Source organism: Daldinia loculata (genome assembly GCF_022478755.1).
Source record: "Daldinia loculata strain CBS 113971 unplaced genomic scaffold F4817scaffold_31, whole genome shotgun sequence".
Lineage (NCBI taxonomy): Eukaryota > Fungi > Ascomycota > Sordariomycetes > Xylariales > Hypoxylaceae > Daldinia > Daldinia loculata.
In genome coordinates this window covers 152,819-174,905 of record NW_026054885.1, presented here as the reverse complement: position 1 = coordinate 174,905, position 22,087 = coordinate 152,819, and the positions used below count along the sequence as shown (strand labels likewise).

At 47.8% G+C, this 22,087-nt stretch overlaps 8 protein-coding genes across 8 annotated transcripts; 4 read left to right on the top strand and 4 right to left on the bottom strand.

The window, feature by feature from the left end:
- The first annotated feature begins 434 nt into the window (after nucleotides 1-434).
- F4817DRAFT_145987 (PIG-X-domain-containing protein) lies at nucleotides 435-2,541 on the top strand. Its single transcript, XM_049297916.1, has 3 exons — nucleotides 435-718; nucleotides 840-1,197; nucleotides 1,255-2,541. The coding sequence occupies exons 2-3, from the start codon at nucleotides 841-843 to the stop codon at nucleotides 2,395-2,397; spliced, it is 1,500 nt and encodes a 499-aa protein (XP_049158099.1). The 5' UTR covers nucleotides 435-718; nucleotide 840; the 3' UTR covers nucleotides 2,398-2,541.
- F4817DRAFT_145956 (uncharacterized protein) lies at nucleotides 2,542-4,102 on the top strand. The gene is made up of 3 exons (XM_049297915.1): nucleotides 2,542-2,953; nucleotides 3,010-3,539; nucleotides 3,674-4,102. Exons 1-3 carry the CDS (start codon nucleotides 2,685-2,687, stop codon nucleotides 3,727-3,729), a joined length of 855 nt encoding a protein of 284 aa, XP_049158098.1. The 5' UTR covers nucleotides 2,542-2,684; the 3' UTR covers nucleotides 3,730-4,102.
- Nucleotides 4,103-5,178: 1,076 nt separating this feature from the next.
- Nucleotides 5,179-6,935, top strand: F4817DRAFT_145895 (P-loop containing nucleoside triphosphate hydrolase protein). The gene is made up of 4 exons (XM_049297914.1): nucleotides 5,179-5,409; nucleotides 5,471-5,653; nucleotides 6,063-6,647; nucleotides 6,716-6,935. Exons 1-4 carry the CDS (start codon nucleotides 5,347-5,349, stop codon nucleotides 6,851-6,853), a joined length of 969 nt encoding a protein of 322 aa, XP_049158097.1. The 5' UTR covers nucleotides 5,179-5,346; the 3' UTR covers nucleotides 6,854-6,935.
- An 81-nt stretch (nucleotides 6,936-7,016) lies between these two features.
- F4817DRAFT_316857 (transcriptional regulation of mitochondrial recombination-domain-containing protein) lies at nucleotides 7,017-8,028 on the bottom strand (the record flags this gene model as incomplete). The annotated part of the gene is made up of 2 exons (XM_049300735.1): nucleotides 7,017-7,730; nucleotides 7,810-8,028. 2 exons carry the CDS (start codon nucleotides 8,026-8,028, stop codon nucleotides 7,017-7,019), a joined length of 933 nt encoding a protein of 310 aa, XP_049158096.1.
- A 560-nt stretch (nucleotides 8,029-8,588) lies between these two features.
- On the top strand, nucleotides 8,589-12,178 carry F4817DRAFT_340605 (heat shock protein). Its single transcript, XM_049303658.1, has one exon. The coding sequence runs from the start codon at nucleotides 9,120-9,122 to the stop codon at nucleotides 11,898-11,900; it is 2,781 nt and encodes a 926-aa protein (XP_049158095.1). The 5' UTR covers nucleotides 8,589-9,119; the 3' UTR covers nucleotides 11,901-12,178.
- A 946-nt stretch (nucleotides 12,179-13,124) lies between these two features.
- F4817DRAFT_340604 (HET-domain-containing protein) lies at nucleotides 13,125-15,821 on the bottom strand. Its single transcript, XM_049303657.1, has one exon. The coding sequence runs from the start codon at nucleotides 15,669-15,671 to the stop codon at nucleotides 13,530-13,532; it is 2,142 nt and encodes a 713-aa protein (XP_049158094.1). The 5' UTR covers nucleotides 15,672-15,821; the 3' UTR covers nucleotides 13,125-13,529.
- Nucleotides 15,810-17,948, bottom strand: F4817DRAFT_340601 (DUF453-domain-containing protein). The gene is made up of 2 exons (XM_049303656.1): nucleotides 16,424-17,948; nucleotides 15,810-16,337 (listed from the first exon to the last, which is right to left on the bottom strand). The coding sequence occupies exon 1, from the start codon at nucleotides 17,753-17,755 to the stop codon at nucleotides 16,529-16,531; it is 1,227 nt and encodes a 408-aa protein (XP_049158093.1). The 5' UTR covers nucleotides 17,756-17,948; the 3' UTR covers nucleotides 15,810-16,337; nucleotides 16,424-16,528.
- On the bottom strand, nucleotides 17,934-21,959 carry F4817DRAFT_145619 (TPR-like protein). Its single transcript, XM_049297913.1, has 2 exons — nucleotides 19,237-21,959; nucleotides 17,934-19,186 (listed from the first exon to the last, which is right to left on the bottom strand). Exons 1-2 carry the CDS (start codon nucleotides 21,850-21,852, stop codon nucleotides 18,113-18,115), a joined length of 3,690 nt encoding a protein of 1,229 aa, XP_049158092.1. The 5' UTR covers nucleotides 21,853-21,959; the 3' UTR covers nucleotides 17,934-18,112.
- Between the last annotated feature and the right edge of the window lie 128 nt (nucleotides 21,960-22,087).

Genomic DNA, 22,087 nt, shown 5'->3' with positions numbered 1-22,087 from the left:
TAACCCTTGCCCTTCACCAACAGCAGCTCCTTCATTTCACATGATATTGAAAAACTGTGAAAAACAAAGGTCGTATCGAAACTTTCACAAGCAAAATCTGGGGAATAATGATGAAAACGAATGCTGGTCCCCCGCGAACTTTATTTGATTTACTTTTCGAGCCATTAGTTTCCGGGGTTATCCGCTATGCGCCATGTATTTAAAGCTGCTGATCTGATGGATTCGGGATTGCTGGGTTGCTTGCTGGGTTTAATGCAGGGTCACAGCCAAACGTCATGAGGTAGTCTTGCAGTAGTGCTAGGTCTCAACCATGGAAAAGGGAGGTAGGGCGGCTAGTAATAACCCAATGTGTGATGCGGTTCGCCTCGTTTAGGCTAGAGTTGTTAGATACGTGTTAAATGGTGCGATGCAGTGCATAACAGCTGGATTAAATCTATTGGAACGTCTAACGAGGGTGAAAATTCTTTCCTGCCCAAAGGAATATGCAAGCCGCAGCCCGATCGACGTATCGACATTATTACGTGGCTGGGCTGTTCCATTCTAGTTCGTCTGGCACGATCACGAGGCGGAGAATGTAAAAGTAGAAAAACCACAGACGTTTCCTTGCGCGAGTTCCAACTGAATTTTATGCTTGATTGCCCCATCTGCCCCTCCTTATCTTATCAGGGCCTGTCTTCCTTATCTCTTTTCTTATCTACCTAACATTAGGTAAAGAGAGGTTGGGGCCACTTGGAGACTTAAATCATGGGGACAGCGTGTACTTCGTATCCGTGTGATCAGTCTCCTAGAACATTTGATGTCGACGAGTATTATAGATTGCATCAACTTATACCTTACAGAATGCGTCAAAGAATTACCTTCTTCCATAAAAACGAGAACGGAGTAGAGCCCGCTGCTCTAAGGCTTTTGGGTCGCTACATTTCGGGGCCGGACATCACCGCTGAACGGGAGGACCGGATTACACTAGCTCTAGAGGAGCTTCCGGTCGAGCTTCAACACCTACTTCGAGAATCTCGCGAGTTATTCATTCGATGGCAAAAACCTGTCCCCTACAAAGCGATAGGTCCTTGGACCTCAAGGTTGCCTCCTGGTTTGCATATCTTTTATACGCCCGGCAATAGCGACAGACCTGATGGCGGTCGCCTGTGCCGCTTGTTTCGGACGGCGTTCGGACCATTAGATTGCTCATCTACATCTGTAAGCTACTCTCACAGAAATGGCATTAGTTCGCTCTAGCTCTCTAATAATTTGTAGGGGTCGTTTACGAAATTACCAAATGACCGATTCACTCATTCGACAGCATATCAATATTATCAGATCCTAAACGACCTATCTCATTTCACTTCATACCTCGAACAATATGCTTGTAGTTCCGGTAACTCCGAATGCAAGTCGCGAGTTCAACGGCTTCTTGACGCCACTTCGGTTGATTTCTCCTACGATGCGCTTTCTCATGTTGTGAAACTCACAGCTGTGTGGCCTCATGAACGGCAGCCATTGTTTATCAACTCTCAGCACGATCATAGAGCCGAGGTTGGGATAATGACACCGGACTCACCTCCGCATCTAGAGTCACATGAGCTTGGTGTCACGGGACTGCTGGCGGTCTTAGGTGAAGATTCCAGGCCTACACCAACTCTTTTCTCGTTCCCTTCACGCCACAAGAATGCCGACGATGCGAGTTTCGAGGCCACTTTTCTCCGTCCGATGGGCTTACACCCGACTATGCAATTGCGTCTCAGCTCAAGTAAGCCGCCGATGGACGACGCGTACTGTTCGCTGCACACGTACCTTACTCTTCCTCGAACCGTGTTCATCGACAAGTATCAACTTGGGGATGAGCTATTCATGTCATCCAAGAACTTGTCGGCGTTGCGTTACATCAGCCAACCGGTGGACCTTGAAGCTCCAGACTACGCCATGAGGCTTTGGGGTTCCAGTGCCCTCCTAGAGCTGCAGCCACCGAGAAGCGGGAATGACCAACCGTGGACGGCCGAGATTCCACTCCATCTTAGGTACTTGGCGCCAGCGGATCATGGCTACAGAAACGTTAGTATCCCTTGGCCTGTGGTTTTCTGGGCTTGCGCGGCCGAAGAGGGCACCAAGTTCTCCAACAGTCCATTCGACAGGACGAATCTAGGATACGACGGACTATTTGGCCCCCGTACGCTGTTCTGGCATGTTGAACCGAAGCCAAGTCCAGGCGAGAACCTCTATCACGAAATTCGGGTTCCCGTTCTTGACCTTGGACAGTCAAATCGGATCAGCTCTGGAACTGTAACCGTGGTTCTCATGGGACTTGTTTTCGTAATATGGAAACTCGTATCAGTCTGCCTAGGGATAAACCGCGACAAATACAAACCGGAGAAAGTAAGGAGAAAGAGGAAGAGTCTATGATAATGATTTCAAAATTGAAGCATCAACAGTTGTGCATTCTAAACTTTTACTGGGTCGGGGTGGGAATTAACGACGGCGTTGAGGTCATGTGATTACGTATTATTTGCATTATTTTCAATGTTGTTACTATAACGGGGCCATGGCAATGGCACAGAACCAAGGCGTTAGGGACAATCCGTATACATACATACCTTAGGTAGTGAACATAACTTATACTACATTATCTTACTCATACACGCTTAAATATATCGACAAGTTTACTTAAGAGCCAATTTAATGATATCGTGATGTTTTCATATGTTGTAGCGGGCATTGCCATTTTATTATTTACATACAACCCAATTCTTCAATACTTTTCTCCCGAGCCATCCTGTCTTCCACGGACCGCTCGGCCTCGTATAAATGAATCCCTCCTTGCCATCGATGCAGCAAACCAAACAGCACCGGACTGTCCTCCGGATTCATACTCAATTCATATTCTTTCAAAAGCGCCAATCGTAATTTATATCGAGAATTTCCTCTCCAACGATGAGCGGTCCCATTTGCTAGAGATTAGGTACGTTCAGTGTGATGTTTCTTTCGTCATAAGAGATACCTGCTAACAACTCATAGTGAGCCGTTGTTTGAGCCTTCGACCATCACCCACGATGGCGACTCGACGCAGCGCGATGCTACAATTCGAGACTCGGAGGTCGCATTGATACCCCGTACCGACACTGTGCGATGCATCGAAGCTCGTACACGAGCTATTCAGGGCTGGCGCGACGACTTGTGGATAGAGCGTCTTCGTACACAGCGTTACGGGGCGAACCAGCACTACGCGCATCATTTCGACTGGGGCTCCGGCGCTCGGGGCTGGGGCCGAGTCAGCAGCGTTATGGCTTGGGTGCAAGCTGAAGACGTCGAGGGAGGAGGAACCGAGTTTCCCCTACTCCGGCGAGAAGCACCCGACAACCCGTGGTGTCAATGGGTTGAGTGTCCCAAGCTACCCGAATCCGAGGGAGAATTCCCCACCACGGGCGGAGAATTAGTTGCGGGCGTTTCTTTCAAGCCTATCGCTGGTAATGCTGTATACTGGGAAAACTTCCGTCCCGACGGAACGGGGAGAGGTTGGGATGAGACTTGGCACGCGGGTTTGCCCGGTACGTAACCCTTCCTCCTTCTAAGACCGCCATTTGGCCTCACCATGAGCTTTCCGTTCTTGGCAGAGATCTTAATATTCCCCTTACTATTACTTTTTCTTATTTGAGACAATCCTTAACTCTTTTCATCACAGTGAAAAAGGGGACGAAAGTCGGTCTGAACATTTGGAGCTGGGGTAGGCTTAGCTAGAAAGGCTTTTTCATGGCTCATCCCATAAAAGCAAAGTCGGTATAGCTCTAAAGGAGAGTCGTCTATCTGATGGCTTACGCTGCGGGCCATATATTATGAATATTATATTCAGACAACGTGGAATTACGAGCTTCCCACACTTTATACCTTGTTGCGGACAAACCCGCCCGAATCAGACACCGCAAAGTTCCATACCTATGCTCGGACAATTTATTTAACTTTCAATACCAAAACCTCTATATATCTCAGCAGCCAATAAGATAATAGCTATATATTAACCTCGTCATCAAAACAGATACAGACGATCAAAGTTTCGGTCAAATATGAATTAACTTCAAGTCCGGAATAACCTTACTTCGTTCTATATCGGTGAAGCAAAGATCCTCCACAGTTACAGGAAAAATCTGTAAAACGAGAACCAATTAGAAGCTTAATGGACCCCCACACGTTCCGCAAGGATCCCGATGTCGCCATTTTGATACAGGATCGCAACATAGACTTCAACAGCAAATCTAGATCACAATTCACCAACCTATTAATAATGGGTTCCGCGTAGTTGGGTGAAATCGAAAGATATCTATCGACTTTAGTTTAGACAACCATCCAGAACCATACTTAACGCAGTAAACCTCCCACGCCTATGTATAAAAACGATTACGGTCTTTTCTCGCCACCGTGACCTGCCTGTACACTACACCAAACAAGAAGCGGTCTCGAACTGGTGTCATCCTCTACCTTACATATGTATGTACAGACATACATGTATACCCGAGATACATGCCACTCTCGAACTCGTTTTACACCCACGCCGCCACTTCCAAGACCACATCGTGCATCGTCAAGATAATTGCGCCCTGCTACGCCGCCAGCCGCTATACCCCTTTCTCATTGCACCGGACCGCACATACGAGCCGTCGGCCCAAAGAACGGCGGCACTTAACATAGGTACCTAACAATGCATGACGTAACTCGAAATCAGGGTTCAAAATGGATCTAGAAGGCATCCGCACCAGATTGGCCCTAACTTCCGGTGGCTAGCCTATAGGGGCCGGGCGTTCTAGGTATTAGACTCGGTAGGTTCGACAAGTGTAATCCGTAAGCTTTGATAAAGCAGGTACATGTATGTACCTACTTGTGGGAGTCTACGATACGTGGGTGTTGCCCGTACGCAGTACCAGACGCCATGTATATATATGGCTTGGTAAGACCGGACGTACCGCTAGACGTGGACCGGCTCCATACTCTATGCTCCATGTTCCATGTATCAAAGTCGTTATTTAAATCTTCTTACATACATGTATCACATCTTCCCCTTTAGGTAGGTCTCTAGCAAGTGCGTTTAAGCTACTTCAGGTACTTGGGGTCTGCGAAACTTCGTCCTTCAAGTTTGCTCTCAAGTTTTCTCTCTTCTCGATCTGTTCCTACACGACATAGCAACTCTCATATTGTCAGTCGCAACTTGCAAGTTCGATAAATAAATGCAATTGACTTGCTTTTCGATACTTTCAGCCACCAATTACTTTATGCGTGGCGCGCCGTACAAGTGAAAGAAGCAAACATTTATACTTATTGTCTCATTTAAAACTCGGATTGCAACATCGAGGCTCGATATCCACCATGTCTAACAAGCCTGTCTTCCTAGCCACGCACCCACGGGCATGCTCTACCGCCTTCGAAAGGGTTAGTCTCGTATCATACCATACCATCAGAACCTATACCGTATTTACTAAAAACGTATTAGGTGTTTATGACCCGTCGGGACGTCCTAACATGCGCCCATGAGCCATTTGGTGATAGCTATTACTACGGTCCTGAGAGACTTGGCGAGCGCTATGCCAATGATGAGGCCGCTAGGGAGAGTAGTGGCTTTTCTAAGACCACCTATCGTGATGTCTTAGACCGGCTGGAAAAAGACGGCAGCGAGGTTCGAAATCTCCTGACACCCCAATGCCCCTGATCCCCTTTCTATGCTTGAAGCTCCTCGTCGTTGTCATTCCCTCCATATTGGTTCCATCCCCCATCGCAAGTGCGAGGTAGGATCAGCCACATATGCAAGAATCAAATTCGGGGATGACATTACAGTGTTGGGGTAAAGAAATGGAGGCGCCACCAAAAGATATGCCCCAAGTTCTCAAGTTCACTGGCGTGTCCCAAGAGCAACACTATGATATACAAAGGGTAACCAACCGTATAACTCCAATATCTTGGCCTCTTGGATACCTATCCTTCAAAACTGCACCCATTTCATTCAACTGTATACGCACGAATACCGATATTCTGGCCCTGCTAGTTCTGAGCCTCATTATGCGCCGAGTACTTACTCTATCCTGCAGGGCAAGCGTGTCTTCATCAAAGACATGGCTTATTACTTGATGCCTCCAAACTCGCAGCCTGCGGTAATCCCCAAGTCCCTACGCAAGGGTGATAGTTACTCAGAAAAGGGGAACCCAACAGTGTTACCCCTCGACATCCTGAAGAACTTTCACTGGACATTCCTTATCCGTCATCCGCGACGAGCAATTCCTTCATATTTCCGATGCTGTGTGCCTCCGCTAGACGAGGTTACCGGTTTCAAGGAATTCCTCCCTAGTGAGGCAGGTTACGTGGAGCTCCGCCGGCTGTTTGACTATTTGCGAGAGCAGAACATAATTGGCCCGACGCTAGCTGGAGAATCAAACGGGAATAAGGCCGATGGTGGAGTTACCATCACTGTTATCGATGCCGATGATCTTCTTGACCATCCGAATCCCGTCGTTAAGGCATTCTGCAAGGAGACCGGGATCGAATTCACACCGGAGATGCTTACTTGGGAGGACGCTGAAAACCAGGACTACGTCTCGGAAGCTTTTGCCAAGTGGAACGGTTTCCACAACGATGCTATCCACAGCAAGAGTCTCACAGCCAGGACTCAAGCCCACGTAAGTTTACAGATATACGCAATTCTGGATTGTTCTCGTGGTTTTATATACTGACTTTACTTGGATAGAAAACTGTCACCGAGGAATCTGAGAATGAGGAATGGCGACAGAAATATGGCAAAGAGGCCCAGGAGCAAATCAGAACCTGTGTGGATGAGAATATTCCACACTACGATTATCTCAAGACCTTCGCTATGAAGTTTTAGATTGCCGGCAAGTCTATACACATAGGTACCTACCTAGATAGTACACTTGAATACAGTATTTCTAGATTTTGTAAAGTGTATCGTAGGTGGAGGGTTACTTAATTTTACACTCTGTCAAAACTGCGGCAACAGTAAGACGTGATAACCTGACTTTATACAGCTCTTATAGAGAGTTCTTTTGATCTGCCTCCTTTTGATCTGTCCTCTTCTGGCCTATCTCTTCTTGGTCGACTGACTTCTGGTCTGCCGCCTCCTGGTCTGTCTCCTTCTTATCCGCCCCTTCCTGATCCTCGCCTTCTTCCGTTGCTTCTGCCAATTCCGAGTGTTGCTCCACGAGCTCTTTAGTGTCCATTCCCATCTCCTCTATAGTGGCTTGGTCGAAGCGGTAGTGCGTGACATTAGGAGGCCAGCTTTTCGCGAAGTTCCGGTCTTTATCATCGGCCCACCAGACCTGAGCTTTGACCAGGGCCTTAACAACGCCGTCCTCGTCCTTCTTGAGATTCTTCTCATCCCCCGCTTCCAGGTTGGCAAGTATTTTCGGGTCCTGTGACACGGTCATCCAGATCAGACTGCCCTTCCCCAGTCCCCCGAGCACCGCAGCCATGTCGGCAATCGTGTTGGTCTTCTGGTCGTTGATCCTCTGGCCCCGCTCGAGCTTCGTCAGGGGCTTCCCGAGCTTGTCGTAGAGCATGTCGTCGGTCCACGATAGCTCGTGCAGTTTCTTGCACTCTCGCATGCGCTGGTATATGCTCCGCCCCACGTCGCCGAAGCCCTCGGGGAACTGTATCATGGCGAAGGGCCGCCAGTAGTCGCGTCGGAACTTGCTAGGCTTGAGCTTCTTGCCGTTGAAGGAGAGTTGTTTTAGCGCCTTGTTCGCCTTTGCAATTTTCAGCGTCAGTACCTCGGCGCATTCCAGGACAATGCCAGATAGATAAAGATGCTATGTAATTTCATACCTTGAGCACGGGCCTATGTGATAACACCGTCATGCCCTCTAATATGTGGGCGTATATCCATATCTTCTCGCCATGGTGCTCTGGGAATGTAGACGCCGCTAACTCCTTCTCCCTCTTCTCTCTATTCGGAGCTGTGGATTTGAACCGTAGGCCAGTCCATGATATGCCGAGGGGCAGCCTACTGAATTGGACTGTTATTGAATTGACCCGCAGAGCCATGGTGGGCGGTTCTACTATCGAGAGCTCCGGTCAACTGAGGCTGATATCCAATACCACGGATATTGGCTGTCGGGTTCCTTGTTCAAAATTTCCGTCGCGATAAGGATCGAATTAGTGGGATTGGTACCAGACTGGCAGACTGGGCTGACTGGTAGGGCCTTATCTTAGCGTCTAGCGGTACATAGATACGAACAAGGGCTAGAAGTACCTTTGGTGCCTTGAATAACAATGACCTTGTTGGACACATGGACAACGAATGATTCTTTCCCACATACATACTATGTAATGATTACGTAGGTACCTACCTAGGAATGTAAGAAGCCAATCGCAATGTAACACAACTTCTATGAGTCTTAATCAAGGCGAGACAATACCATCCGTACCTCTTACCTTACATATGTTAGGTTAGGTACCTTTGACAATATAGCTTATCTTATCATACGAGCAAAGTCGGAAGCAGCAAGATCGATTACCCGATATTACCCCGCGATTGGCTAGAGCTGAACGTTGTCGTCAGGCAGGCTTGGCAACATTTACATAGGTCATTTAGGTTAGGCTAGCCATTAGCTGCCCCACCCACTAGAAGCTTCCCAGACGTTCTATGGTAGTAACCAACACGAAGCTTCTCATTCTTGCTAGAAACCTAAAGGAGCTTGAAGAGTGCACCGGAAGGAACTACCTAGGTAGATAGACGAATGAGCTGACTGAGTGCCCCAACTTTCTCAACTTTCTACCTAACTATCTCATCATCATCGCCTGTTTCTGTCTGTTTCCTCCCCGCTTCTAGCGTTTTCAAGCAAACAGATAAATACAAGTTCAACTTCTTTGTCTTGCTATTCCTTTCTCACTTGAACTCACCAGGAATAAAGACAATCAAGAAAATCAAGAACAACAAAAATCAAGAACAACAATCTTAAAAAAGTGATACCCAATTCTTGTAGTGTAAAGCCAACACAGTAAGGCTTCCACTTACAACACGCGCACATCATCTACCTACTACTTTTACATTCTACCAGCACATGTTTTCTCATTTGATATTGAGACACACATCAGATTAAAACACCAAAACACCAAAACACACAACCCTCACAATGACTTCCAGAATGGAATTCACAGATCGGGGCAAAAAGGCCCTAGAGGATGCCATGGCGTTGGCAGAGCAATACGCTCACTCCCAATTATTACCAATCCACCTGGCAGTCTCTCTGCTAGATCCCCCGCCAGACCAATCCAAGGACCAGCAAAATGCACAACCAGGTACCACCAACAGCCTATTCCGACAAGTAATTGAGAGAGCACGTGGCGACCCTCAACTATTCGACAGAGCACTCAAGAAGACGTTGGTCCGTCTGCCAAGCCAAGACCCCCCGCCAGAGAACGTGTCTATGTCACCATCATTTAGCAATGTTCTCAGGAAGGCTCAGGAGTTACAAAAGACGCAGAAGGATACATACATCGCAGTTGATCACCTCATAACTGCGCTTGCCGAAGATCCAACAATCGCCAATGCTCTCAAGGAATCTAATATCCCCAAACCCAAGCTGGTCCAGGAGGCCGTCCAAGCTATTCGCGGGACGAAAAGGGTGGACTCCAAGACAGCCGATACCGAGGAGGAGCACGAGTATCTTTCCAAGTTCACAATCGACATGACCAGTATGGCAAGGGAAGGTAAGATCGACCCTGTCATCGGCCGAGAAGAGGAGATCAGACGAGTTATTCGGATTCTCTCACGACGAACAAAGAACAACCCGGTACTAATTGGTGAGCCCGGTGTCGGTAAAACTACCGTCGTCGAAGGCCTGGCTCAGCGGATTGTCAACGCCGATGTACCTGACAACCTTGCCGCTTGCAGGCTGCTCTCCCTTGATGTTGGCGCTTTGGTCGCCGGCAGTAAGTATCGTGGTGAATTCGAAGAGAGAATGAAGGGTGTTCTCAAGGAGATCCAAGAGTCTAAGGAAATGATCATTCTCTTCGTTGATGAAATCCACTTACTTATGGGTGCCGGTGCTTCGGGTGAGGGTGGCATGGACGCTGCCAACTTGCTTAAGCCCATGCTTGCCCGTGGACAATTACACTGCATTGGTGCAACCACCCTTGCCGAATACCGGAAGTACATTGAAAAAGATGCCGCTTTCGAACGACGATTCCAGCAGGTCATCGTCAGGGAGCCAACCATCCCTGAGACCATCTCCATTCTCCGAGGTCTTAAGGAGAAATACGAGGTTCACCACGGTGTCACTATCTCTGATGCCGCCATAGTCGCTGCTGCAAACCTTGCTGGACGATACTTAACTTCTCGGCGTCTTCCTGACTCTGCTGTTGACTTGATTGACGAGGCTGCAGCGGCCGTCAGAGTCGCCCGAGAATCTCAGCCCGAAATCATCGACTCTTTGGAGCGCAAGTTACGACAACTCAGGATTGAAATCCACGCGCTGTCCCGAGAGAAGGATGAAGCCTCGAAGGCTCGACTCCAGATTGCCAAGCAAGACGCCGAAAACGTCGAGGAGGAGTTGCGGCCTCTCCGAGAAAAGTATGAACGTGAACGAAAGCGTGGCAAGGACATCCAGGAGGCTAAGATGAAACTTGATCGCCTGAAGGTCAAGATGGAGGATGCGGCCAGAATGGGTGATCATGCTACCGCTGCAGATCTCCAGTACTACGCCATCCCCGAACAGGAGAACGCGATCAAGGAACTCGAGCGCCAGAAGGCCGCCGCCGATGCAGCTCTAAGTCAGAACGATACCGGCGGTTCCATGATTACAGATGTAGTCGGACCAGACCAAATCAACGAAATTGTCTCGCGCTGGACCGGTATTCCTGTCACAAGACTAAAGACCTCCGAAAAGGAGAAGCTTATCCACATGGAGAAGGCTCTCGGAAAGATTGTCGTTGGACAGAAGGAAGCAGTGCAAGCAGTCTCCAACGCCATTCGGCTGCAACGATCTGGGCTTAGCAATCCCAACCAGCCGCCGAGCTTCCTCTTCTGTGGTCCATCAGGAACCGGTAAGACTCTATTGACAAAGGCTCTTGCTGAGTTCTTGTTCGATGACCCGAAGGCGATGATCCGGTTCGACATGTCCGAATATCAAGAACGTCACTCACTAAGCCGAATGATTGGCGCGCCGCCGGGATATGTTGGACACGACGCCGGTGGTCAACTTACCGAGGCCCTCCGCAGAAAGCCCTTTTCTATCTTGCTGTTCGATGAAGTTGAGAAGGCTGCTAAAGAAATTCTGACTGTCCTTCTCCAACTCATGGATGACGGCCGTATCACCGATGGACAAGGTCGTGTTGTCGATGCCAAGAACTGTATTGTCGTCATGACTTCCAACTTGGGTGCAGAGTATTTATCTCGCCCAGGTGGCCGTGATGGCAAGATTGACGCCACGACGCGGGAGCTGGTATTGAACGCCCTGCGCAACTACTTCCTACCAGAGTTCCTCAACCGTATCAACTCAATCGTCATCTTCAACAGGCTCACAAAACGCGAGATCCGTAAGATAGTCGACCTACGGCTTGAAGAGATCCAGAAGAGGCTTAACGACAATGACCGCAACGTGCGCATCGAAGTCTCAGATGAGGTCAAGGACTACTTGGGCAACGCAGGCTACTCGCCGGCCTACGGTGCTAGGCCACTAGCCAGGCTAATTGAGAAGGAAGTTCTTAACCGCCTGGCCGTCCTCATCCTGCGCGGTAGCATCAGGGATGGAGAGGTCGCAAGGGTCGTCATGGTTGGTAACAAGGTCCAAGTCCTACCCAACCACACAGATAGCGAACTAGGCGATGGTGATGACGAAGATATGCTCATCGATGAGGAGGATGCGGTGGAGGACGTCGCACCCGACGGTATGGATGAGGACATATACGATTAGAGGGGGGTACGGCTACTGTATAATCCCAAGATTGATGACGAGTGATGAATGATGAGCTACTTAGGAACGAAGGGAATGTAACCATTTCTAAGGGTCATGGGATACATACATACCAGGTACTTATGTAAGGGGGTAAGTGAGCATGTTATTTGCGGAAAACAATGGAATCCGGCATATGGCGTTGCAAGGCGTCCGGCAAAGGAATTTGAGGGTTAGCTGATTAGCTAGCATTATTGCAAACCAAAAGTCTTAGGGTAATACGAATAATTCATAAATAATATGCCTTCTTTAGACTTGTGAGTGGTAAGTGAATGTGGTTACTGATTGGTGAGGTAAGGCTTTTATAAGACCGAACGCTAAGTTATCTTAAAGTTATCTTAAAGTTATCTTAAAGTTATCTTAAAGTTATCTTAAAGTTATCTTAAAGTTATCTTAGAGATATTCTTTACGAAGATTATACCATTCAGAGACTATGCCCTTGGGCGCCAACGTAATACACAGTTGCTTTAGTATAGTGATACATATAATCATATTGTAAAGTGAGGTTATTATGGAAGAATACCTAGGCATAAGGTTGTCTAATTACCTGATCATATTTTTTTTGAAATAAGTAAAGTAAGTTATGTAGCACGCTGGCTCTTAAGGACATCGTTGCGAGAGATTACAAGTTATATTTATACTAAACAGTACCCGTGACTACCTCCTTAGGTAGGTACTAAGTATGTTGAACAGGTGCAATATAACCAAGTCTCCTATACAGGTCACCAGGATCTTCAATGCTATTTAGTGGAGATGTTACTGAAAAAAGCGAGGTATCAGGACACTCGAAATATTATGGCAAGATACGCATCTCGTATTTCGAAAAGACTTTTATCATCTAAAATTACCGGTTTAAGTAAAGATTAAGCCAGAATCTTCTAAGAGCTTTGTACTTTACCATACAAATGAAATAGTATAATACTTATTAACTGTTTCAAGTAACATCTCCACTAAATAGTGTTGAACATCCTAGTGACCTGTAGAGTAACTTGTCACATAGTATATAGCCTTTGCCTGTAAAGATCTTATAGAGGTGAATTTCTCCTGATCAAAAACTAAAATGTCATCTTCATTAATATGCACCCTTTTTTTCGTTGTTTTCCCTATTATAATACAGCACCCGTTATGTTCATACTAGTCCATACTTTCTGATCAGATCTTGTTCATTCTTATTCTTATTAATTCCTATTCAGTCTTATTAAAAGTGTAACGCTTTCACCTGCAGTTGAATGTCTCATAACAGGTGTTTGAACTGTTGAATCTGAGTCCGGGGCATTGGGGAAAAACTTGGCCACCGTACCATCTTGTAGATCTGGTCTCGTGTAATACATAATTGCCTGATATATGCATCTAATATATTTAAGGAGATCCTTTCATCCTTTAGTATATAACAGATGGCTCCTCGTTTTAATTTTAGTCAACACACTATTGTACATGTAATTTTTGGCTCTATATGACCGACATCCCCTAGCGTGATATATATGGTAGAAATAAAACCCAAATGGATCATAAAGAAACTAACATTCATATTATATGTCCCTTATATACAAGTACCTAAGACATTTAGAAACCGAAAGCTATAACTCGCTTTCAGCGAATCTCACATTCCGTCATAACGCTATGCTCATCGAGAATTCTCCACGCATCCCCATACTTCTTGGCTGTGTTGAAAATACTCCATGGATACTCATGCATCTTGGCTGTATATTCCATGATACCCGCCCTAGAAAAAATGTTCTTATCCTCTTCTTCACGGCGGAGGATCAGATAGTATCGTGTCATGCTCTCCCCGGCAGTTGCGTTGGAATCGGCAAACATCCAAAGTAAGCACACCTTCTGTTGCCGGGGAACACATTGGTACCCATCATCATCGTGATCCATATGAACCTTCTCAAGGTAGTTCCCCTTTATATAAGTATGACCTTTTGAATTCATTAGGCTCGCCCAATTACCGACGCGTGGAATAGAAATTCTGCATTTCGTATCGGTATACCACTCTACCACGCCAGGCATTAGTTTGCCTCGCAATTTCAAAAGGCTTTTTGTTAGGAAGCCTAGGGAACTATGCCCGTCGTAGGTGCATGAGGCTTCGGATACTGCCGCGACGACTACCCTTTGAGACCACTTTCTAAGCTGGGGAAAGTCAACATCACTCTGTAGAGATGCCCACGACCAAGTTGGTAAATGATACGGTCTCCTTATATCATCTTTCCAGCCGCGCCTGTTTTCTTTTAAAGACGAATCGGAGCACTTCCAGAGCAAGTCTTCGATCAACGACCCCGACCACAGACCTACCAGGTAGGTTTCGCTAGGACGGAGTTTTTGGAATTGCTTTGCCATAGCACCAAGAGCCGCCAGTCTGTCCTCCGGTCTAGTCACTAATAGACCGCTATACCCCTTCACGATGTATTCTCTCCACGTCTCTGCAACCCATTGCCATACATCTTGGTTCTCTTCGGTTGTCACTGTGGTTCCCCGACTATCGTTTTTGAACCCGTGATCATCCCAGAATATAGAACTAGGTTTCTGAACTGTTAAACTCAGATCTCTTATTGCGCCACACTCACAATTGGTATGGCTATAGCATTGGAAGATAATCTCACTTTCCGTAAAGTAAAGCACTCTTGGGCTAATCATGCGCTCTTGATATGCCCAGGCTCGAGATAGCAGAGGCGACCGTTTTTCTACTTCCTTAGACGAGTCTGGATCAAGAATTAATTCTAGATAATGGGGAAGCCGCGTGTAAACAGGCCAACGCTCATCATCAAGTGAGAACTCTACCACTTTAGTTAATTCGTTCTCCTTCGAAGTTGAGCGAAGTCCAGATTTGCTTGAGCTTCCATATAATGCAGCCAGTGTCACATGAGAATGTTTGTATATATCCCACATCAGTCCTGCTTGCCGGTGCCAGTCCCTCCTATCGTGTTGGACTATACAAAGACTGTCGATCCATAAATACTTGACGCCGAGACTGCGTGTAAATCTGACTGCATCCCTAAAAGTGGCAGGCAATTTTAACCATGGGATTCTTCGCATGTTCTCCTCCAAGCTGTCAGCCGTGGTCATACAGTCCGGGTCGTAGCCACCCCAGCAGTAACTGAGTGTAACATATGCTGATCCTGGAGATATAGAAGTGCCATCTTCAAGTACCACATCTTCCCCTAGTTCCCCAATACTCACGTTAATTAGACGTGGGGGAGTAAATGAGACGCCTTTGTTGGCTTGACGGCATTCCAAATGGAAATTCAAACAACCTGAAATTTGCTTCTGGGCCCACTTGGATGAGGCTTCGAAAAGCTGGTCCATATAAGTCCATGTAGAAAAGAGGAAATTATTGCGACCAATATATCGCATAAGCGGTATTCTGTTGGCACTCATAGGCGTAACGTAGTTCGGCTGTATCCGTGATTGGGTTCGTGAAAACCCCTCAAGTGAGCGATCTAATGCAGCTCCTGCAAGAGATAAAGCATGATTAACTTGACATAAAACACATCTGTAATCCTTTGCAGGTATGTTTATGTTTCTCTGATAATAGAGAGCTCTACTGTGACAATGACAGCGAAAGAACCATTCCATATCCTCATCAAGCGTATCTTGATCATACCAATCTAGATCGAGCTGGGGCAGTTGTATTATAGTAACTGACTGGCTCCTAGGCTCGTCTTCGGTGATTGTATTTCCTTGGGACGCCCCGCTAGGTATTGGCGTTCTCGCTAGATTTTTAGAATCCATTATGCTGTATTGATTTGGAATTAGGGTTACGATAACCCAGTAATTACCGTCCAGCTGACCAACGTAGCAACAGAGAGGGTGCGAATTTTATATACTTATGTATACTAAGTAATGTAAGATGCATATAGTGTGCGCTATGTCACGATTTACAGCTACCTCTACATAATACTACTAGTTATTATAGCTTCCAAACTATTTACGAATGGTCAACCTCATGGACAACACAAACTAATAAGTCGGTAGGAAAATGTGCCTTACCTCTCATCGTCACAACTCCATACGTGGCAGGCTTGGCCAAATTATGCCATCCTCACCCCATTTCTCCAGCTTTTCTCCTATCCACCATTTGCTCAGCCACCGGATGGAACGAGAATGCTGTTTCTACTGAGTCGTACTAAAGTCTGAGAGCAGTGTTGACGTTATGATCTTTATACGAGCTTTCCAAATATTTGCATTAGGTAGCTGTGCAATAATACATGGGTAAGGTAGTATACATGATAGTTACCGGGCCTGGAGCAGACTTGATGCAATAAATCGACCCGGCCCTCACATGCATGCATAAATAGTAGGTTGGGGCGGTGGTTTTATTGGCAGTAGGATGGCGATCACATCAAGCAAATTGCTTAGGGTGAAAGACTCTAACTATCACATCTTCATAGCACAAGGCTGTACCGGAAATTAACAATGCACCTTTTAAATGAAGAGCCCCTGTATATTTGTGACGTTAGGAATAGGGGGGTAGCATTTCTTACCTCGCCTCGATCTGCACAGTTTCCAGAACGTGTAACTCCGTAGCACCTTGGAACGAGCCGTGGTGCCCCGTGGGGGCTGTCACACCGCAGCGACTCTCTGCAGTCTTAATAATAAACCTGGCCCTTCATAAGAACCCTCGCAGTACGAAGCAAATCCGCCGAGACGATCCGGCCGTTCTCCGTCGTTGCCCCTATCTCGACCGTCCCGCTGGGATGTCCAATAACAACCGGTCCAATTTCACGTTTTTCTCCTTTTATCCTACGGACCTGTGCGGGTAGAGTCCCAGGCATATTCGCAGCAGCACCTAAACATAAAGCTAGAGTCAGAGGTACAGCCTTATGCGCCTGACCCATTGACAATGCTAGACATCTGATATCGACATCCGCCGAGCCCGAGTCTGAGAATAGTAGCACGATCTTGGGCACGCTTTCCGTCTTTGGATCCAGTCCCATCTTTGCCGCGCCCGCTTGTCGGATGGACTCCAGCCTAGCTTTGAGTACCGGGTCCGATTCGACTGCTTGAGGGGTGAAGGTATCCGGGCTGGCGTCTTTAATTCCTAGATCGTCTATCCGGACAAATACTCCCGGATTTGACACATCCACCAACGAAGCCTGAATAGTACTTTCATCCGGCAGCGCCAACTCATCGACCGCATTCCCCGTCGGCAACGCCTTTCCCGTCTTCGCTCCAGCAGGATCCAAAAAACTCAACGTGATTCTAGACTGCGTCCCCGGAACACCATCCATCTCGTAATCGCCCTCGGGGCAGTACACCGGCGGATCCCCTGCGACTCTAAATCGCGAATGTACGATCTTTGAGGTATTTGTATTAAACACCCTAACCACCGCCTCCCTATACCCCCCCTCCCCCTCCCTAATCTTCTCCCCCCGCTCCCCAACCACCCCCTCATCCCAAGCCGCCGGCCCAACCGCCGACGACATATTCCCACAATTCCCCGCGAGATCCAACACCCCATCCCTAATCCCGACCTGCACAAACGTAAACTCCACATCGGCATCGGGCCGCGTCGACGGCGCTAAAACGCATATCTTCGACGTCGACGATATGCCCCCGCCCATCCCATTTAACTGTCTGCCATACGGGTCCGGCGCGCCCATAGCCGCGGGGAGGACCGTGTGCCATTGATCCTGCGCCGGAAGATGTTGGCGCTGGATGACTAGGCCGTTGGATGTCCCGCCTCGGACGAACAGGGCCGGAAAACTACGGTTAGGACTCATTGTGGATATATATTTTATCCTATTGAGGCTCTTAGTATGAGTTGAGTAAACTGTCCGGCGAGACGTCTGGTATGTATAAGCTAGGCGTCTCATTTTCCTTAAGGAGATATAAGTGTCGGACTTGAAATATTATGTAGTTGAACGAGCTTCATGGAATGAGACACGATCCGGATATTAATTCGGCAATGTCAAAATCGTAGTAACGAGGTGCTTATTACCCTCAGTAGCATATATTCGATCACATCTTTATATCTCAATACCAATAGCATTCTTGCAACAGTACTTCATTTTTGACGTCATAATCTATAAGCGGCCTGTTGGTAGGTATTTAGGTATATTTCATTATCATCCTATATCATAGGAAGTATCTCAAGTGCCTAAACGGCCAAGGTCTACTGGAAAACCCTGCAGTAACAATATGCCCCTTTTATAGTATACAAACAGACTGCCTTAATCTTCTTCATCCTCATCCGCAACGTCTGCCATGCTGGTATCTGCGGCGCCTGTCGCTGGTTCAGCATCCGAGTCTCCGTTAGCCACAGCATCCGCAGCACCACCACCTTCACCTTCATCCTCGTCTTCGTCACTATCGTCAAGGACCCTACCACGCCGAGCGCGCTTGGCCGGTGCACGGCTAGTTGCCTCTTCCTCTTCTTCCTCTTCATCATCGTTTTGTCCAGCCGTGTTATCTACCTCCATCCGATCCTCGTCGCCACCAACTCTCGACGCGTCATCGGCGTCCGAGGGAGCTGAAGTGTGTCTCTCAAGGGCTCGCTCGGCACGCTCGAGGGCCTCCTCCTCATCATCCGAACTATCAACCACGATTTCTGCCGACTTGTACTTGTTGGACTCTTTCTTGGACGCAAGCTTGCGCTTCTTCTTTGGTTGGCGTTCTTCCTCTGACTCGTTATCCTCCCCGTCGCTATCAACCTTCTTCTTCCGCGAGCGACCCTTTGACTTAACCTCGCCGCTCGACTTGGGCCTAGTCTTCCGCTTTCTCTTGACTTTCTGACCTGTTTCGCTATCTGTAGTCATTTCGGCTTGCTGGGCGGCCATTTCTTCCTCCGCTCGCTGCTCGGCTAACGCTCTATCGCGGGCTATGATTTCCTCACGTTCCTTGCGGATTTTCTCTCGTCGTTCTTCCTCTAGCGCGAGCGCCTTCTGTCGTTCCTCTTCTCGCCGCCTCAGCTCAGCCTGTCGCTGTTCTAGAGCCGCGGCGAGTTTCTCCTTGTTCTTCTCTTCGTATTCCTTCTGGCCCTCGATTTGACGACCAAGCTGTTTGCGCTGTGTGTTGCGAGCCATGTTTGCTCGCTGCTCGAGATCAGCCTTAGGATACGGAGGTTGTGGATGAGTAGCAATCTCGTCAAGGGCGACAATAGCTGCTTCAAGACCTTCGGAAGCTTCCTCCAGTTCAGCGAGCGTACGTTGCGTCTCAGGCACATTCATAATGTGCTGGACTTGCTGAATTTGGACAAATGCTACGTTGAACTTGAAGTGGACTTGATCCGGTGAGACTTCGAGAGCCTGGAACCTGTCAGCTTTAAATATCATGAGCCTTGTTTAATCGATCTTACCTTCTTCGCGTATTGCAGAGCGGACTTGTACGCATCAAGACTTCGCTCATGTCTACCCCTATTCAACCACGCCCGACCGAGGCACGCTAAGATACCTGGATCGTTCGTCTTGCCCTCCTTTGAGAGCGCCGTCTCGTAGCTCTCGATCGCTTTCGAGTACTGTCGCAACTCTGCGTATATATGTCCGATGTTGATATAAACATTTGGATCTTTGACGGTCTCGCGAACCTTCAGGAAAATCGGGAGCGCGTTTTTATAGTCTTTCTTGTCCTCAACGAGTGCGATAGCAATACCTTGAGCAGCATGAGCATTCTTTGGATCTAACTGCAGTGCCTTGTCGAAGAACTCGACAGCACGGGTGTAGGTAGCAGATCGCTTTTGCTTCTCTTGTTCAGTTTCTCGACGCATCTCACGAGCAGCCATCATGTACAGATTACCCATACCGACTAAAGCGTAACGATCATGTTTGTCGTGGTACTGAAGGGTATGCTTGTAATGTCGTAGCTCGGGGTCCTCATTGACGTTACCCGACTTCTTCCGAGAACTCACGCGACCGAGGTACCAGCCGTACAAAGCACGAACTTCTAGATCGGAGGAATTGTCTTGTTGTAGTTGCGCGACGGCATCAGGACCTTCCTTATTAGGGTTCTTGCGCAGTTTAATATAAGCCAGTCGAGCCTTAGCATCTATGTAGTCATTATGACGAGCTACTAGCTTCTCGTAGACTTCAACGGCTTGATCTGTGAGGCCCTGTGACTCGTAACTTCTACCTAAGTTGAAACTTATGGTAGTAACCAAGGCATCTGTATCAATGTCTTCACCCTTCTCCCCAATTCGCATACAGGAGCTCAAAGCAGCCTCGAACATCTGGCTGGCCAGATCATGCTTCTCGGCCTGAGAATAGAAACAACCGATGTTGTTAAGTAGTTGCGGGGGGAGGTTCTTGCGTAATGCATTGCGTAGAGCGGACTCATCTTCAATACCGGCTGGATGCTCCGAAGCAGGAATTTGATCTAATTCGAGCTGTTCAACCTGTAAGAGGCATTCGAGAGCCTTGTCTGGATGGTCGCTCTCGTAGAGGCGCGCAAGGTTTAGTAGAATTGCTGAATCTGGGGATAAATTCTTCTTGGGATCTTTCCACGCCGTGCGAACATGCTCTAAATATTCTATCGCTTTTCGCATCTCCGCAGACTTATCTTCTTTAGCCGCAGCATATTGATTAGCAAATACTTCCTCGGCGTACAGAGTGCCCAAGAGGATCATAGCTTCGTAGTTTCGTTCATTCTTGTTCGCCGATTGGATGATCTTCTCCAGGCGGAGCTTGGCTTCTCCTAAGTCATTGTTCAAGACTGAAAGTTGGGCGACCCCGAATTTTGCCGGTAGATAACCCCTTTCGAGGCCACCTCTGGCTTCATCTGCACGGCGGTAATAATCTGCCGCGGTTTCAACGTTGCCGCTGAAATGCTCTTTTCGGGCAAGGAGATACCAGCCGTCACTTGCAATTGCGTTCACATCAGTGTACTGAATGGCTTTGTTGGCCAGCGAATCGACGTGAGCAAGGTTTTTGCTAGACAAGAAATAGCTAGCGAACGTGGCGCATGTTAGGGGCTGGTTTTTGTCGATCTTGAACGACTTTTGCGTATACTCCGTCATAGCCTTCTTATAAAGTCGAATAAACTCGGGACTGTTCGTAGGAACTCGACTGCTAGCGTCGAGATAGTATAGACCCAAGAGAATGTTGGCCGTTTTCGATTCTGGATTTATCTCTAGACATCTCTCCCAGGCCTGTTTGGCATCTTCCTTGTGCCTAAGTTGCCAGAAGCAACATCCTATTCCGATTCGAGGATCCGGGTCCACTAAGTCAGGCATTTTCCTCAGAACGTTCTGGTATGCCTCTAGCGACTCCTTGTAGTTCCCGAGGCCAAATAATGCCCTCGCTCTCCCAAGCAGGGCCAACATGTTCTTCCCCTGAGACACCTTACTCGCCTGGTCGAAGGCCTTTAGGGCGCTCTTCAGCAGATCAGCCTTGTCTTGCTCAATATGACCAGCTCCGGGGGCCTTGGAGGGTGCCTGTAGTGAGGCTTTCAACAGCTGAAGCACGCCACGGGCTAGGAAGAGCGGCGGGAATGCCGGGTTTATACGCGAAGCATCGTTAAGGGAGGAAGTGGCTAATTGAAGGTAGTAGTCTTTGGTCTTAGCTTCGGATAGGAGCGCGCCCTCAGGTGCAACACGTGGTGCTTCGCGACTTTTCCAAAGATACATCCAGCATAAGCAGGTGATGATGCTAAGCTTCTCTTTAGGGTTATTATCTTGCATAGCGTTACCGCCTCGGTTAAGCATTTCGATAGCATGATCGATCTTCTTCTGCTTCGCATATGCGAGGGAAACGGTCATCCAATACGTTCGCGCCGCGCGCTCGTTCTCAAATAATGTGCAAAGTTCGGTGGGATCATCGACTAGATCCTCCAGGTCGATCTCGACAGCTTCATCTTCTTGGTCGCCCTGAACAGGAATATCGATGGCGCTAGGAATGTCGGAGAACCGCTTGCTAATCGGTGTAGGAACTATGTCGCCATTTGAGCCGCCGTTGGCATGGCCGTTTCGCGTGGCCGACATGATGAATGAGGAATTAGAGATGTCGATGAATATACAATTGCGACAGTGTTGATGAAGGAGAATAAGAGTGAGAGGTAGGCAAAAGTAAATAGATTCTAAGGGTACAAGTAAGGTGGTTTGGAGACGTTTAGAAATCGTCCCCAACTCAAGGCATCATTCTTAGAAATAGTATTGCAAGCAGGAAAACTCATTTGAAGCGTCCTGCATACAATCGAATGTTGTGCCAAGTAGGACT

What these genes read in the sequence shown, in the direction of transcription:
- F4817DRAFT_145987 (XM_049297916.1), top strand. Translation starts at nt 841, where the DNA reads ATGCGTCAAAGAATTACCTTCTTCCATAAAAACGAGAACGGAGTAGAG. An exon ending in TAGATTGCTCATCTACATCT is followed by an intron (nt 1,198 to 1,254) that starts GTAAGCTACTCT and finishes AATAATTTGTAG; the next exon opens with GGGTCGTTTACGAAATTACC.
- F4817DRAFT_145956 (XM_049297915.1), top strand. Translation starts at nt 2,685, where the DNA reads ATGTTTTCATATGTTGTAGCGGGCATTGCCATTTTATTATTTACATAC. An exon ending in TCCCATTTGCTAGAGATTAG is followed by an intron (nt 2,954 to 3,009) that starts GTACGTTCAGTG and finishes AACAACTCATAG; the next exon opens with TGAGCCGTTGTTTGAGCCTT. An exon ending in TTGGCACGCGGGTTTGCCCG is followed by an intron (nt 3,540 to 3,673) that starts GTACGTAACCCT and finishes TTTTCATCACAG; the next exon opens with TGAAAAAGGGGACGAAAGTC.
- F4817DRAFT_145895 (XM_049297914.1), top strand. Translation starts at nt 5,347, where the DNA reads ATGTCTAACAAGCCTGTCTTCCTAGCCACGCACCCACGGGCATGCTCT. An exon ending in GCTCTACCGCCTTCGAAAGG is followed by an intron (nt 5,410 to 5,470) that starts GTTAGTCTCGTA and finishes AAAACGTATTAG; the next exon opens with GTGTTTATGACCCGTCGGGA. An exon ending in TGGAAAAAGACGGCAGCGAG is followed by an intron (nt 5,654 to 6,062) that starts GTTCGAAATCTC and finishes TCTATCCTGCAG; the next exon opens with GGCAAGCGTGTCTTCATCAA.
- F4817DRAFT_340605 (XM_049303658.1), top strand. Translation starts at nt 9,120, where the DNA reads ATGACTTCCAGAATGGAATTCACAGATCGGGGCAAAAAGGCCCTAGAG.
- F4817DRAFT_340604 (XM_049303657.1), bottom strand. Translation starts at nt 15,671, where the DNA reads ATGGATTCTAAAAATCTAGCGAGAACGCCAATACCTAGCGGGGCGTCC.
- F4817DRAFT_340601 (XM_049303656.1), bottom strand. Translation starts at nt 17,755, where the DNA reads ATGAGACGCCTAGCTTATACATACCAGACGTCTCGCCGGACAGTTTAC.
- F4817DRAFT_145619 (XM_049297913.1), bottom strand. Translation starts at nt 21,852, where the DNA reads ATGTCGGCCACGCGAAACGGCCATGCCAACGGCGGCTCAAATGGCGAC. An exon ending in CTCTGCAATACGCGAAGAAG is followed by an intron (nt 19,187 to 19,236) that starts GTAAGATCGATT and finishes GACAGGTTCCAG; the next exon opens with GCTCTCGAAGTCTCACCGGA.